General features: G+C 47.8%; 1 protein-coding gene across 2 annotated transcripts; it reads right to left on the minus strand.

Annotated features, from left to right (window-relative positions):
• Positions 1-2,373: 2,373 nt before the first annotated feature.
• SYCN (syncollin) lies at positions 2,374-10,257 on the minus strand. Of its 2 annotated transcripts, none has more exons than XM_068249452.1 (2): positions 9,735-10,257; positions 2,374-2,900 (listed from the first exon to the last, which is right to left on the minus strand). In XM_068249452.1, the coding sequence occupies exon 2, from the start codon at positions 2,896-2,898 to the stop codon at positions 2,503-2,505; it is 396 nt and encodes a 131-aa protein (XP_068105553.1). In that variant the 5' UTR covers positions 2,899-2,900; positions 9,735-10,257; the 3' UTR covers positions 2,374-2,502. The 2 variants fall into 2 exon arrangements, with proteins under 2 accessions (XP_068105553.1, XP_068105552.1); XM_068249451.1 differs by lacking the exon at positions 9,735-10,257 and adding an exon at positions 3,192-3,356.
• Positions 10,258-14,647: the final 4,390 nt, after the last annotated feature.

The raw sequence follows: 14,647 nt of genomic DNA on the forward strand, positions 1-14,647 counted from the left end.
CCCGACTTAAGAATGGATTCAGGTTAAAGGACCACTGACTGTAGAATTTAAAATATATGTAAACACATACAAATAAGAAGTATGTTTCTTCAAGAGTAAAATGAGCCATAAATTACTTTTCTCCTACGTTGCTGTCACTTACAGTAGTTAGTAGAAATCTGACGGAACTGACAGGCTTTTGACTAGTTCATGGGGGATTCTCAGTACCGGTACTTCATTTATTTTTTAATAAAAGCACTCCATGGAAAGGATCTATAAAATGATGCAACCCCCCTCCTCCCCCACACTACCATCTTTTTATACGCTATTCTGGCAGCTAGACTGACCATCTGCCATTGACTGAGTGCTTTTGAAAATAAATACCTGAGAATCCCCCATGAGGAGATGGGCTGATTCAAACCTAACAAATTTTTAGTGCCTACTAGTAAGTGACAGTGACATAGAAAAAAAGGTAATTTAAGTTGCATTTTACTCTGGGGGAAATTTACTTTTTATTTATGTGTTTTCATGTATTTTACATTTTACAATTTCTGGTGATAATGGTCCTTTAAGAACAAACCTATAGTTCCTATCTTGCTTGTTAACTGGTGACTACATGTATATACATGGTAGCTGATACAGCATTCCTATTCCTTCAGCTTCAACTGGAGCCAGGAGAGACCCCCACAAGCTGCTACTGGGGTACTCTATAAAGGAGTACTTCTGCAAGATGGACTTTGTCAGGTAGCTTTCCCAGCACATAGAAAAGCAGGTGGTAGAGAATGTCTCTTCCTCTGCACTGGGAAAAACTGCCCTAAGGCAACAGAGCATGCAGGAGTACTTCTCCATAGAGGTCAACACATTCTTACAGCAGCTGCTCTTTGCATAGCCTGAAGATAAAGACATACTTTTACTGCATCAATGTCTACAGCTTTATTGGAGTCTATTCCTAATATCTACTAACCATTTCCAGTTAAGGAGCTCAAGAATTCTATCACAAACAAAAATAAAAAAAATCTAAGTATACAAATAGTTTGTAATTTTCAGTCTGAAGCCAGCTGTGGTTTTCTATAACTGCCAAACTTTGCTTCCTTGCAGTCATTGAAACAGTCTATTGTTCAGTCAACGAAGAAGCTGATGAGTAGGTAAACTTTTAACCTTTGCCAGAAATATTCTTAGGTTTTCTGTAGTTGATTATAATTATCTATCTATCTATCTATCTATCTATCTATCTATCTATATATAGGCTTGGTGCATGACAGAGATTCCAAATTGTGCTTCTCAACCCTAGCCTAAAGCCTGGTACACACATCCAATTTTGATTGGCAAATCAGTGGCCATGTAATACGAGAGCCTACCTACCCTTTCTGTTCATTGTATTCAAAATCTGTTGGACCACATCCAAAATTGACAACTATAATCAGAGAAAAAGCATGTGTGCATCAACCAAGTGAACCTGACAAATCTGGCTTTGCAAATTTGGCCTATTGGCTAATCACGAGACATTGCTCATGCAAATAAGCATTTGCTTTCGCATGCCTAAATATGCAGGGTCAAAACCAAAAACCGCAAAACAATCGCCCTGCGGGAATTAGTTCATGCTATATAGCACTATCCAGGGGCGCCACGAGGAGGCTTCCCATTGCCCCCATACAACCGGGGGGCCGCGGGGGTCCCAGGCACTCTCACCGCCTGGAACCCACACAGCGGCACCCCGGAGGTGGAGGCCAGGGGGTGCAGGCGATCTCCCCAGCGTGGCCAGCGCCGGGAAGAGCCGCCCGCACACACCTCCCAGGATTAAAAACAGGCACTTACCTCAACATCCATTGCGTTCTGCTATATGCGCATAACCTGGGCGCGACACATAAGGGGCGGACAGGCGCAAATAGCCTGCTCCAGGGCTCTCACCTCCTAAAACAAGCCACTCACTACCTGCCCTCAGAAGAAAGAAATGCAATGCTAACTATAATCAGAGAAAAAGCATGTGTGCATCAACCAAGTGAACCTGACAAATCTGGCTTTGCAAATTTGGCCTATTGGCTAATCACGAGACATTGCTCATGCAAATAAGCATTTGCTTTCGCATGCCTAAATATGCAGGGTCAAAACCAAAAACCGCAAAACAATCGCCCTGCGGGAATTAGTTCAAAATTGGATATGTGCACCAGGCTTATTACACCGATTTGCCACTTCCTCTCAACAAATGAAATTGAAAATGGAAGCATGAGATACGCACTCTCTTTGTTGACCATTTCCTAAATCACAATATAACAGGATAATTGTATTCTTTGGAAATGTGAACTCCATTCACACCCTTTCACATCCGCCAGTGTTTCCATCATCCACTCACTCTCTCACAATCCCTTCATTTTCTTAAGGCTAGAGACACAACTCTATATTTCAGAAGGTTTAATAGCAGATTCAGAGAATATCAATTGTAACTCAGTGTCATGTTGGTGGTTACTCCCATCTTCTTAGAGTCTCTTCTTGTCATTGTAGGCTCTTTAGGGTCTTTCTGTCCACTCAGCTACACTTGCAGTAGTAGGAAGAGATGGAGTCATCCCAATTGCCGAGCAGCCCTTTCTTAACTTCTGCCAGTCGTGGATATGACCCACTGCTGAACTTTTTAGTAGTGCCGTCTTTGGGCTTCTTGGACCAGACTGTCAGCTCGCATCGGGTGGCCACCACTAGGGAAGAGATGCGGTTGTTAAATCTCAGGGCGATGTAGGGGACATCCTCTCCAGGCTTAACATCAAGATAATCCCCAGCACAGCAATCCTCATAGTAGACACTGCTGTCGGCGTACATGCGGGCACACAGCTTGTTGCCATTGTCGTCTTTGACATCAGCAGGTAGAGGACATCCCGCCAGGGACAAAGACACCAGCAGGGACAGGATGCAGACACTCAGGAGATTCATGGCTGAATGTTGAGAGAAAGGGCAAGAAGGAGATTTTATAAGCAGTGGCAAGGTTACTATGGGTAGATCTTGGCACCACAAAGTGCTCCGGCTGCTATTCACCCATAGAGAGTAACAGGTGTGGTGAAGGTAAGTTCAGGAATCATATCACCTGTTCCTGGTCATTTGGCAGAAGATGAAGAACACCATGATCACACTGTATACACAGCTAATGTTCAAAGACTACCTCCACTTCCCTGAAGACAAGAAATGATTGACACAAGTGATCAGGTATCTATTAAAAACAACCTCACCACAGTCTTTTTTTTCCATCAGGCTACTTTTAAACTTGTGGCCCTCATCTCCCTGGTTTAGGCTTCTCTTTTAAATGGGTCTGTTAAACACAGTGGAAACAGCTCACAAGCTCATCTCCTGCACAGCTTTTCCTGACTCTGCAGAAGTTGCGGATGCCATGGAAACAGTAAAAGCTTATGGGAATGGACAGTGTGCACAAGGGGCATAGCTCACACGCATGCCGCCTCGGATCCCAGCCTCCTGCGCACACTTCCTGACAGCCGATCACGTGGGATGCAGTTCCTCCCTACGCGTTTCCTTAGATTACTGACTCATCAAAAGCTTCCAAACGGCAGCCATGTAAATATTTACTTTCCCTGGCTCCAGCGTAGGCGCAGTAGTGGCACCCCCTTTGGGCTCACTCGGAAATAGCAGAGCCCGATCAGCTCTGCTCTACTGCACAGAGGCAGGAGTGGCCTGCGCAGCAGAGCAGACCCGATCGATCTCGGCCATTTCCACCTGAGCCCATCGGAAAGCCGCTACCGCGCCTGCCCTGGAGTCGGGTAAGGTAAATATTGCAAGAGCGCCTGCGTCACAGCCACTGTAGGACGGAGGAGAACAGGGAGGCCTCGTTAGGATCCGGAGGCTTCCCCTCCCGAGTCCCGAGGTAAGTACCCCCCACGGGACGTTTTTAAGTTTATGTATACGGACAGATGGCAACACAATCTGTGTGATCTCCCAGCTGCAGCCTATCCATTGTTACGGCAGCCAATGAAATGTAAGTTAAGCTGCAGCAAAGAGGCACAGAGAAAAACAAGATGCAGCACAAGATTTCGAGGACATAACAACAAAAGTTGTTTAGGTGATACATTTAATGACTAACTGTACAAGATTCCTTTGCAAGCTTTCGAAACTGTAAGTTTCTTCTTCAGGCATGTTTCAGAGCTAGATCAGAACCATACAAATAATTCTGATCCAGCTCTGAAACATGCCTGAAGAAGGCCCGGTTCACATCGTCGTTTTTCCCCGGAACGTAACCAGAACGTATACTGTACAAACGGAACTGATGTGAATGGATCCAATTTGCACGCAAAGTTTAGCGGTGCGCCGATAACGTTGCACCACTGCACGCGAAAGGTCGCACCTTTCGGGTGCAAAGTAGCTGTTCCTGACCCCCCCCCCCCCCCCTTAAGGACCAGGGCATTTTACGTGCAGGGGTGGGGGGGGGCATTTACGGGGGGGGAGGCAGCCAGATCCCCAGTTTAGATAGCTAGGCATTTGTGTCCCCAGTATAGCCATGTGTCCCCAGTACAGGCAGCAGCCTTTACTCACCTCCCTGGGTCCTGCGATGAGCAGCTCTAGCCCTCTCCGCTCTGGCCGGCTAACCTAGACACTGACTCTAAGTTCTGTGTCACGGTTTGATGATGCCACCAAGCCGGGACCCGACATGAGAGTCAGAACGAGCAGGGATGCCGGCCAGAGAGGAGGGGAGCAACGATCGTCGGAGCGTCAAGGAGGTGAGTGGATCCTCTTCTTCCCCACCTGCTAATTGTGATCACTACGATCGGCCAGTGATCAGGAGCCAATTGTGATGGCTCCTGACCACTGAGAGGAGATGTCAGTTGTCATGTGACAGCTTAATCTCCCCTCTCGAGTGCGCACAAACGCGGCGGGACGTTTCGTTCACGTTGAATCTACGTCCAGTCAGATCGGCAGCACCACCTGCTGGACGTAGATTCGTACTGTGTCGTTCCGCATTTGGTTAAAGTGGACCTGAACTCTTGCACAGGACACAAGAAAAACACAACAGAAATGCATCCTGTATGTACTTAAAGTGACCCAGAGACGAAGCACCCTCATGTACTTTACCATATATATCAGTAGGGACATTAGAGAAAACACCTACCCTGCTCTCTTTCATTCTTTACTGCTCAGCCTGCTTCTTATCAGCTATGATAAAATCCCCGACCGAGCATTCAGTCTGACTTTGCTCAGGAATCATTATAGCTGAGTCATTATAGCAGTAGCAGAGCCAGAATGGGGCAGGCTTGGGCTTGAAAAGACATCAGAGAAGACAGACTCAGCTATAATGATTCCTGAGCAAAGCCAGACTGAATGCTCAGTCAGGGATTTTATCAGAGCTGATAAGAAGCAAGCTGAACAGTGAAGAATGAAACAGAGAGCAGGGTAGGTGTTTTCTCTAATGTTCCCACTGATATATATCGTAAAATACATGAGGGTGCTTCATCTCTGGTTCCCTTTAAGAGTTTAGCCTGTGTAATTTCCCCTCATTTGTGTCTAATCACTAGTTTGTAATTTGATCTCCCCCCTGTGTCACATGACTGCCTATGGCAGATAAGCCCATTTGAAAGCACAGGCTGTAAACAATATGTCTGCTTCCATGACTCAGGAAGTAGAAACAGTGCAGATTTATTTTAGGATTTGTATCAGCTGTAACAAAGAAATGTTTTTTGTTTAAAGGTTATTATGCTGTTGCGTATCTTTAAGAGCAGAGAGGAGTTCTGAGTTCAGATCCGCTTTAAGGGACACTTATGTTTTGATTTTTGGGGGCGGGGTGTGAATCTGTTTTGTGCAGTGTATTTCTTTGAGAAATCACAACGATTTGTGAAAGGGCGGAGCACCTCGTTTTATATAGCGATTTCCCAGTAATTGGCAGCTATGGGCTCGCTCTGGGAAAATTGCTAAAATGCTGTGGGAGCCGTTATTGTGATTTCAGGAAATCAGAATTGCGGCAGTGGAACCACCTGCATTGGCTAACATTAGCCCAGCACTTTTGGAATAGGCAGAGCGCTGTAAGTGGGTCCCAGGCCTAAATCTGGCCATACATCTCTCAATTCGGCAGCAGATTCGATAATTATTATAGAATCAAATGAAAATCGGAGCCACCAAGAGCGTGACTGATCAACGATGCAAACAATTTCAGGCAGAAATTGGTCACATGTATGGATTGGACCTGCTGCGAGATGTCACTCCATAAAGTATAATCCAATATCTTTATTAAGGAACATATCCCATACATTTATTACATCAGTTATCATCATATAAAAAAAAAAGTTATACTGTATTGAGAATACCTTGGCGCATTTGTATTGACCATGTATGACTTTGTCCTATATTCATCTATATTATTTTGTTTATATTATATACATTTTTTGTATTTATAATATTTGATTGTTATATATTTATGGGCATAGAGATTCATGCTGGTGGGCAGTGGACATAGGAGTTAAGTTATGTACATTGTAGTCTTGAATCGATATGGATAATTTCTGTAGTTTGGGTTTATAGATTTATTATGTAGTGTAATATGTTTTATACCCACTAGATGTCATCGTTACACACAGTGTCTCTCTTTGGCTTTTAAGCCTATTCAATTCTATGAGCAATATACTTATTGGCCACAAGATGGTATAGCTCATGTTATCTCATTCACTATTGTTTTTTTTTTTCTTTCTACTCCATATGCCATTTCTCTCAGTTTCAGTAATATGTACGCTTTCCCCGAAATTAAACAAAACCTGTAACGAATAAACCTTCCCTGGGGGGTACTCTCCTCGGGTGGGGGAAGCCTCCGGATCCTATTGAGGCTTCCCCCGTCATCCTCGGTCCCACGGCGGCGGCGAAAATCCTCCCAGAACTGCGGGGATGTAAATATTTCCCTCCCCAGCTCCAGCGCAGGCAGTCTAGGCTCTCCGCACGGAGATAGGCGAAAATAGCCGATCTACGTCGGGCCGCTCTACTGCACAGGCGTAAGTGTACTGCGCCTGCGCAGTAGAGCGGACCTGACGGAGATCGGCTATTTTCACTTATCTCCGTGCGGAGAGCCAGAACAGCGTCCCCGATGGAACCAGGAAAGGTAAATCAGCGCTTGTCGAGGTAGGATTCCGGGACTCTTTGGGGGAGCCAGCGCTGGACTGCCTGCAGCTACAGGAGTGGGGGAAGCCTCATTGGGACTCTGAGGCTTCCCCCTCCCGAGGTGTGTACCCCCAGGGGAACTTTTTTTGTTACAGGTTCTCTTTAAGACATCCCCCGAAAGTAAACCCTAGCAAGAATTTCGAGCATGCTTGAAATAAAAGCCCTACCATGAAAGTAAGCCCTAATGACAGTAAGAGAAAAAAGTATGGGAATCTTGTGTTATTACTGAAGCCCAGAGGCACACGTTGCTGTACTTCCTCCCCATAGGCTAAGTTCGAGGGGGGGGGGCAGTGGCATCAGAGCTGGGACAAGGTCCTCCTGCACCCAAGGCTGAGACACCAAAGTGCGCCCCTCCATCCCTGCCACCCCAGCCGTCACACACTGATTGCTATTAGACTAAGAAGTGCCACAGGGCCCACAATCTCCCTAACACCGTAATATCTAGTTATCTGGCTTGCAGTCACTGCCATGTATCCCCTTTTCTTATTTCTTTCTGCTTCAAACACAATTAGGAATGACAGCTGAATGAATTGTGCGCCCCCTTCTACACTGCGCCCTGAGGCTGGAGCCTCTCCAGCCTATGCCTCGGCCCGGCCCTGAGTGGCATGGAGCTGGGAGAAAGAAAATAATGCGGGGATATCAAAGGACACGGGGGACACTAGGAAGGTAAGGGGAACAGCAGAAGTCAAAGGAGGACAGGGGATAGCACTGGCGTATTCAGACGGGGGTTACGGGTGTATGGAATCCCCCCTGAGACTCCTGTACCTTTCAAAATAAATTCCCTGAAATCGCTGAAGCGGGCAAGCTGGTAAATATACAAAGGCTTGCCTCTTGCAGGGTCTGTGGGAAAAGTTAGCTCTTCCCTATTGTACAGACTGCATGTAGACAGCTTCATAAGGTATTTCATAGGTTGAAAATTTTTTGACAGTCCCTAAACTCCAGGAGAGCTGCCTGCAGCTTGTGTGAGAGGCTGACCATCCCTTACATCCTCCACACCCCTATGGACGGTATACCTGTATCCTTCCCCCTATTCCAACAATCCCCCCCACCATGTTGTTAATGTTTTGTTTTTGCTTTGGCAATGTATTTGGTCCTGCCAATAAAGCTATTTTGGATTTGGCTGTCAGGGACAGGAGACACATTACAGGCAAGTAGCCTGTGTGATGTGGGACTGCAATACAGATACGCTCTCTGCTTCATCTCAGTCTCTCCACTCCTCTCTCAGCATTCACCATTGTTTCCCCCCTTCCCCTAGTGCTGGCTGGAATGGGGGCAATCCCCCCCCCCCCCCCCCCTTTCATTCAGTGATTTAGGGCTGGTGCTGTGTCTGGTGTATTCAGGTTTGTTGATGTAAGGCAATGTAAAACACTAGGCTAGCTGATAAAAGTGCAATTAGAGGGCAGGCAAGCTGGTAAATTTACACAGCATGATGCAGAGCTTGCCTGGAGGGTCCATGGGCAAAAATCTGTCTGGTCTCTCCCCTAAGTAATAATGACTGCATGTGTGGATAAGGTGTTAAACAAGGTGAAAAGTTTTTGACAGTCCCTACACTCCAGGAGGGCTGCTTTCTGACTTGTGTGAGAGACCAGCAGGAACATGAGTCCTATTACAGGCAAGTAGCCTCTGTGTGATGTGGGACTGCAATAGAGATAAGAGCTCTGCTTCATCTCAGGCTATTCTCAATTTCTCCACTCCTCTCTCTGGGCTAGTGCACACCAAAATGACAATAGCAATCGCTAGCAATTAGTGAGTGCGATTTTTCTGAAGCAATTTTTAGAGCGATTTCTGAATGAATCGCTCAAAAAAATGCTACATGTAGTATACTTGTGATTTTGAAAAAATCACAACGCAGCTGTGAGAACACCCTCATAGGGTAACATCAGCCAACCGCTTTTCAAATCACTGTCGATTTGAAAAACGCTCAAAAGCCCTCTTGGTGTGCTCCAGCCCTCCTTTATTCACCTTTGTTTCCCTCTTCCTCTAGTGCATGGCTGTGTCTTCTTGTCATACAGGAAAGCTAAATAAAAGTGCAATCCTGGTGAGGAAAATTATTATTATTTAGTATTTAGATAGCGCCGCCATCTTCCGCATATGCATATATCCCTGCATCATATGGCTATCGCTTGCGCTATGTGAATTGTCCAAACTAAGTCTATTTCCCGTTCTTCTCTCGGGAGTTGTTGCAGTGCTGTCCCCCATTCAAATTTGCTGCTACCAGAAGCCCTCAGAAACACTTGTGTCCTTGAGTACTTCCAAAGATGGGCAGCTCCGTAATATGCCAGCGCACTTTTGTGCATGGGTAGTATGGAGCCACCTGTATTCAGAAGCACTCGGGGACATAAGTACTTCTGGACCTTTCAGGAATCACCCCCCTTAAAATCTTGTGTTTGCCCCTGGATAGAGGGGGACAGAGAGGGACACCAGGAGGACACTAAAGGTACACAGGGGCACACAAGAGGTGGATCCAGCAAGGAAGAGGAAGAGGTGGCACAGTGGGGAAGGCAGGAGGATACACAGCACAGGAACTTGTGTGTTCATAGACATACAAGAAATCCCCTGAAAACAAGCTCTAGCACATCTGTTGCTGCAAAATCTAATATAAGACACTGTCTTTCTAACCAACTTACCTCTGGGATCCCGTGATGCGTCTATCGCCACGGAGACCCGAGTGGCTGCTTCCTCTTCCGCCCCAATGGTAAGTTAGTGTGTGCGCGTCCATAGCAACCAGAAAGCGCACACATCTTCCGGCAGTATTGCAGGGCGGGCACATTCCGGCAAGCATCTGCTTTATGCTCTCAGACGCCGTAGACATGTCTAGTCAGCTGACACTTAGGCAGGTTTGTAAACTTGTGTCAGCTGACACTCAGGCAGGGCTGCTCTGTGTATGATTGGTTGCTGTGATGTGTGGTGGCCACTGGTTGCATGCCTGTATTTAAAGCCTGCTGTGACACTTTGATGTTGCCAGTGATGGCTTTGGCTGTGTGCTTATTGTTGGGTGCGTTATTGTTGGATTATCTGTGTATCGACCCTTGCCTGGAAACCGACTATTCTCTCTGATTGCCGCCTGTACCGACCCTTTGTCTGGAACTTGACTACTCTTTGTACTCTGCCTGGACTGACCTTGGATTGCCTGACTCTGATATTGCCTGCTCCCTGTGTACCTTGATATCTCTGATCTTACGTGTATGAACTCTGTTACTGGACTTGCTCTTTGTCTCTTGTTTGGCTCTGGTGAGTTATCTAGTTCACGCTACGTTCAGCTCCTATACCTTGCACCTATAAGGCCTGGGCCTAACCGAAGTCAGGCAGGTGTTTCCCTACCTCCCGTTCAAGCGGGGATACACCACATAAGGTGAAGAAAGTGGTGTTAGATTGGGGCATAGGAGCTGAGATGTGAGCTGATATCTTGTCAGGCATGACAGTCTTATTTTCTGGGAAACTGTGTTGTAATTTTTTGAGTGTTTATTATCTCTCAAATAAAAAAAATAAATAAATAAAAAAAATTGTATTTGTTTATCCTAGAATTGGAGTGGCCTACGGATATGCGCTGTCCTGTGTCATAACGCATTGCAGGGCCTTGCAGGGGGTGTGGCCACACCCACCGGAACTGGGCGGTGTCCTCTGGGCTTTTTTATGGACATCATTAGTTGCCACTAGCTATCTCTAAAAAAGGTCAGTGTCCAATACGTGTGAGCTTAGGCGCGGAGGTCGGGTCACGGTGTGCGATTGGCTACATCCCTGGGGGAGTGGCTTCTTTGTGCTTTATGATTAGAGGTCATTAGCGCTTATGTTTACTCTACACAGCAGCCGTGCTGCAGCACTCTCTGGACTGTTGTGTGATTGTGGATTTGATTTATTACTGAACTCTATAGCCTTGTATCCCAGTGGTTGTCACTTATTGATCATTAGATTTGTATATATTTTCTGCATTTCCTGTTACCCACTTACTGCGTCTTGTGTTTTAAATTTTGATTTTTATGGGCTGCTAGCTCCAAGTCCTTCTGCAATCTGCATACATGCGCTCCACATGGTTGACGTCACACGCGCTCACTTGTACGCCGGCAACCATGTGGGGCACGTGTATGCGGATTGCTAACGGAGCCCGAAGCCAGTGGTGGACACAGACAGGGAAAGTATACAGCAGCACCAGGCATCGGGAGGGGGGCACATTTACATTATGGGGACAGCCTGTCCCCATAATGTAAATGTGCCCCGCTCCCGATGGCCGTGTGTGCAGCAGACTTTCCTGATTCCAGAGAGATTTAATGCTAAAATCCATCAGGAATTGGCCTGCGGTGTATAGGCAGCGGACAGATCTCTCTCTAACCCAATTCGGTCAGAGAAATTTGTGTCATGGACAAATTTGCCCATGGTACACTGGTGTTGATTTATACTTACCTGGGGCTTCCTCCAGCCTCATGAGCACCGTGGCTTGCCTCGCCGTCCTCTTCAGCCCCTCCATTCTGGCGCTAATCTGGTCAGTTGCCACCAGTTGTGGGCTTCTGCACATGTGCTGCTTGGCCGCATGCGCACTCCCGTCCCCTGGAGCATTCTGCGTCTACCCAGTACTACTGCGCAGGCGCAGAATGCTCCAGGGGGCAGGAGCGTGACGAGAGGTGAACGGCCGAGCCGGGCATGCGCGGAAGACTGTGACTGGAAACCAGTTAATTTAATCTCATTGGTTTCAGTGTTAATGTGAAAATCCGCATTGCGATTGTGAGTGGAGATGGGGCCTTAGCCATAGCAGAAGAATTGCATTTCGGAGACTCCATTATACCTTCTCAAACTTGCATCTGTTTCATTTTTTTTTTCAGCATCTTGTTGGTCCATTGTTTGTATGAAGTGACATCTCCTCAAAGCACAGACCACTTCCACCATCCACTCCTGGCTGACTTGCATGGGCAGCTACCACTCTGCACAGCTCTACAGATGCATTGACCATAGAGGTAAAAACACTAATGGCTTTACTCTACAGCATACATGTCAAATTTGGCCCACAAGTGGTATAGGGTTGGGAGGGGGCTACTAGACACCTGGAAATTGTATGGGGGAGGGAGGACCACTAAACACCATAGAGGGGAGGGAAAACCACTAGACACTAGGAAACTGTTTAAGGAGTTTTTCTGAGCGTTTTGAGTTACTGGAGCAATGAGGTTTTGTAAAAAAAAACCCATAGCATTACATTGGGAAGAGCTTTTGAAACCTAAACCTCTAAAAGCTCTTCCCAATGTAATGCTACGGGGTTTTTTACAAAACCTCATTGCTCCAGTGTGCAGAGACACATAGGATAACATTAGCAGCAGATTTAAAAAGTCAAAACGCTCAGAAAAACTCCTCTGGTGTGCACCAGGCCTAAGGGAGGAAGGTTCAGTAGAGATCAGTGAACTGTATAAGGGAGGAAGCCACTAAATACCAGGAAACTATAGGGGAGGGAGAGGGGGCATTAGACACCAGGGAACTGTATTGGGGGAGGGGAGTATTAGACACCAGGGAACTTTATAAGGGAGGGGTTGGCCACTAGACATTGAGGTTGGCCCGTAACTTAGTCCCAGTGTTCAATTTTGGCCCACTTTGTATTTGACATCCCTGCTCTACAGGTACAAAGTAAGGAGGTGGCAGGTGGAACTATTGTTTGTATTAGCTCAAAGTTGCAAAATAATGGTACATAAAAATTTTACCAGTTCTGACACCAGGGAAACACCGCTCATTGCTCTATTAGCACCACACGCGTTACCAGGATGCTAGGCAATGAAAAGATGGGAAACTGACATGACCTCATGTCCTCTACTACACGAGTAGTGGATTGATCTTAACCTCCCTGGTGGTACGCAGTTTCAGAGGCTGCGTCCACAGGAGGAGTTTTTTGAATAAAATGTAATTTATATTCTTTATCTAGCACTGCGCTAGCTAACCATGTGCTCCAAGCCCCGCCGCACCTCTCTCAACCCCCCGCCCCCCTCTCCGAGCTCGGCCACCGGCAATATTTACCTCTCCGCAATCCCGCGAGAGAAGCAGCTTCTCCATTCAGCTTCACTCGTCGCTATGGCGACGATCGGACATGACGTCAGATCATTGACGTCATGCGCAGTTCCGATCCTCCCCATAGCGAAGCCGGGAGCTGATTGGGAGGCTACGCCATCGCGGGATCCCTGGGGGGTTCGTATTATGTCGGCGATCGGGGGAGAGCGGAGGGACTTGGGGGGCATAGATAGCTAGCCAAGTGCTAGCTTAAGCATTTAAGTCACATTTTATTAAAAACGATCCTCCCGGGGCCATGTGATCCTCTCTGGCAGCTAGCCCGAGCGTAGGTTAGCGGAGCTTTATTTTGGAATGGAATTGGATAGGTGTACACCTGCATTTTACCTGCTTTTGCAGTCTGTTCTTCTAAACACCGCCCATTCTAGTTAAGGGCTGGGACCCACTTCTGACTGCTAATCGCCAGCAATCAACAAAGCGCTATCCCAGTGAATCCCTATGGGGGTTATACCACCAGGGCCGGCCCGCTCATGAGGCGGGGTGAAACTTTTGCCTCAGGCGGCAAATTTCCAGGGTCGGCACCCGCCCGTCCGTGGGTGCGGGGAGCCGGCCCGCCGAGCTGGAGGGGTAGCTGGCAGGACGGGGGTATTGGGCCAGCGGCGGGGAGGGGGGTCGGACCCCCCCCCTCCCTCGCCTGGGTCCCCCGACCTCCGCTCCCCTCCAGCCTAAATAGACGCAGCCGTATGTGTAAGAGACACGGGCGGGGAGGACACTCACCTCTTCCTCGCTCCAGCGTGCGCTCCACTGACATCACTTCCTGCAACGCTGCAGGAAGTGATGTCAGTGGAGCGCATGCTGGCAAGAGGTGAGTGTCCTCCCCGCCCGTGCCTCTTACACATACGGCTGCGTCTATTTAGGCTGGAGGGGAGCGGAGGACGGGGGACCCAGGCGAGGGAGGGGGGGGTCCGACCCCCCTCCCCGCCGCTGGCCCAATACCCCCGTCCTGCCAGCTACCCCTCCAGCTCGGCGGCCCCCCAGAGCGTGCCCCCTCCCCCCCCCCCCCGAGGGGGGGGGGGAGGGGCGGCGGTGGCAATTTTTTAAAAATTTGCCTCAGGCGGCAAAAAGTCTAGGGCCGGCCCTGTATACCACAAGCAGTGTTGCGATAGCAGAGTGATTGCAAAACGCGGCTTGCAGCATTTTGTGAGCAATCGCATCAGTGGCAACAGTAGCCAAATTTCGATCGCTCCAGGAATCTCATTGTACTTGCAACACTTCCGTAATCTTGATTTATGCTTACCAAATATATAACCTTTGAAACAAAACAATTTGTCCATTTGTACGTCAGTGTAGAGGCCTGCATGGGCCTAATTTTTCAGACTTGAACCCGATCGACCCACAGCCCACTACCCGCACCCAAACCTCTTTGCTAGTGATGCCAAGTGCAGAGCGCAGCTTTATACATATCTCTCCCCACTGGTACAGTGGTTGCATCTCCCCGCTGGTACAGTGGTTCGGCTGCTTGCAGAGCCGGGACAAGGTCCTCCAGCACCCAAGGCTGAGACAC

The sequence above is a fragment of the Hyperolius riggenbachi genome, chromosome 8 (genome assembly GCF_040937935.1).
Source record: "Hyperolius riggenbachi isolate aHypRig1 chromosome 8, aHypRig1.pri, whole genome shotgun sequence".
NCBI classification, from domain to species: Eukaryota; Metazoa; Chordata; class Amphibia; order Anura; family Hyperoliidae; genus Hyperolius; species Hyperolius riggenbachi.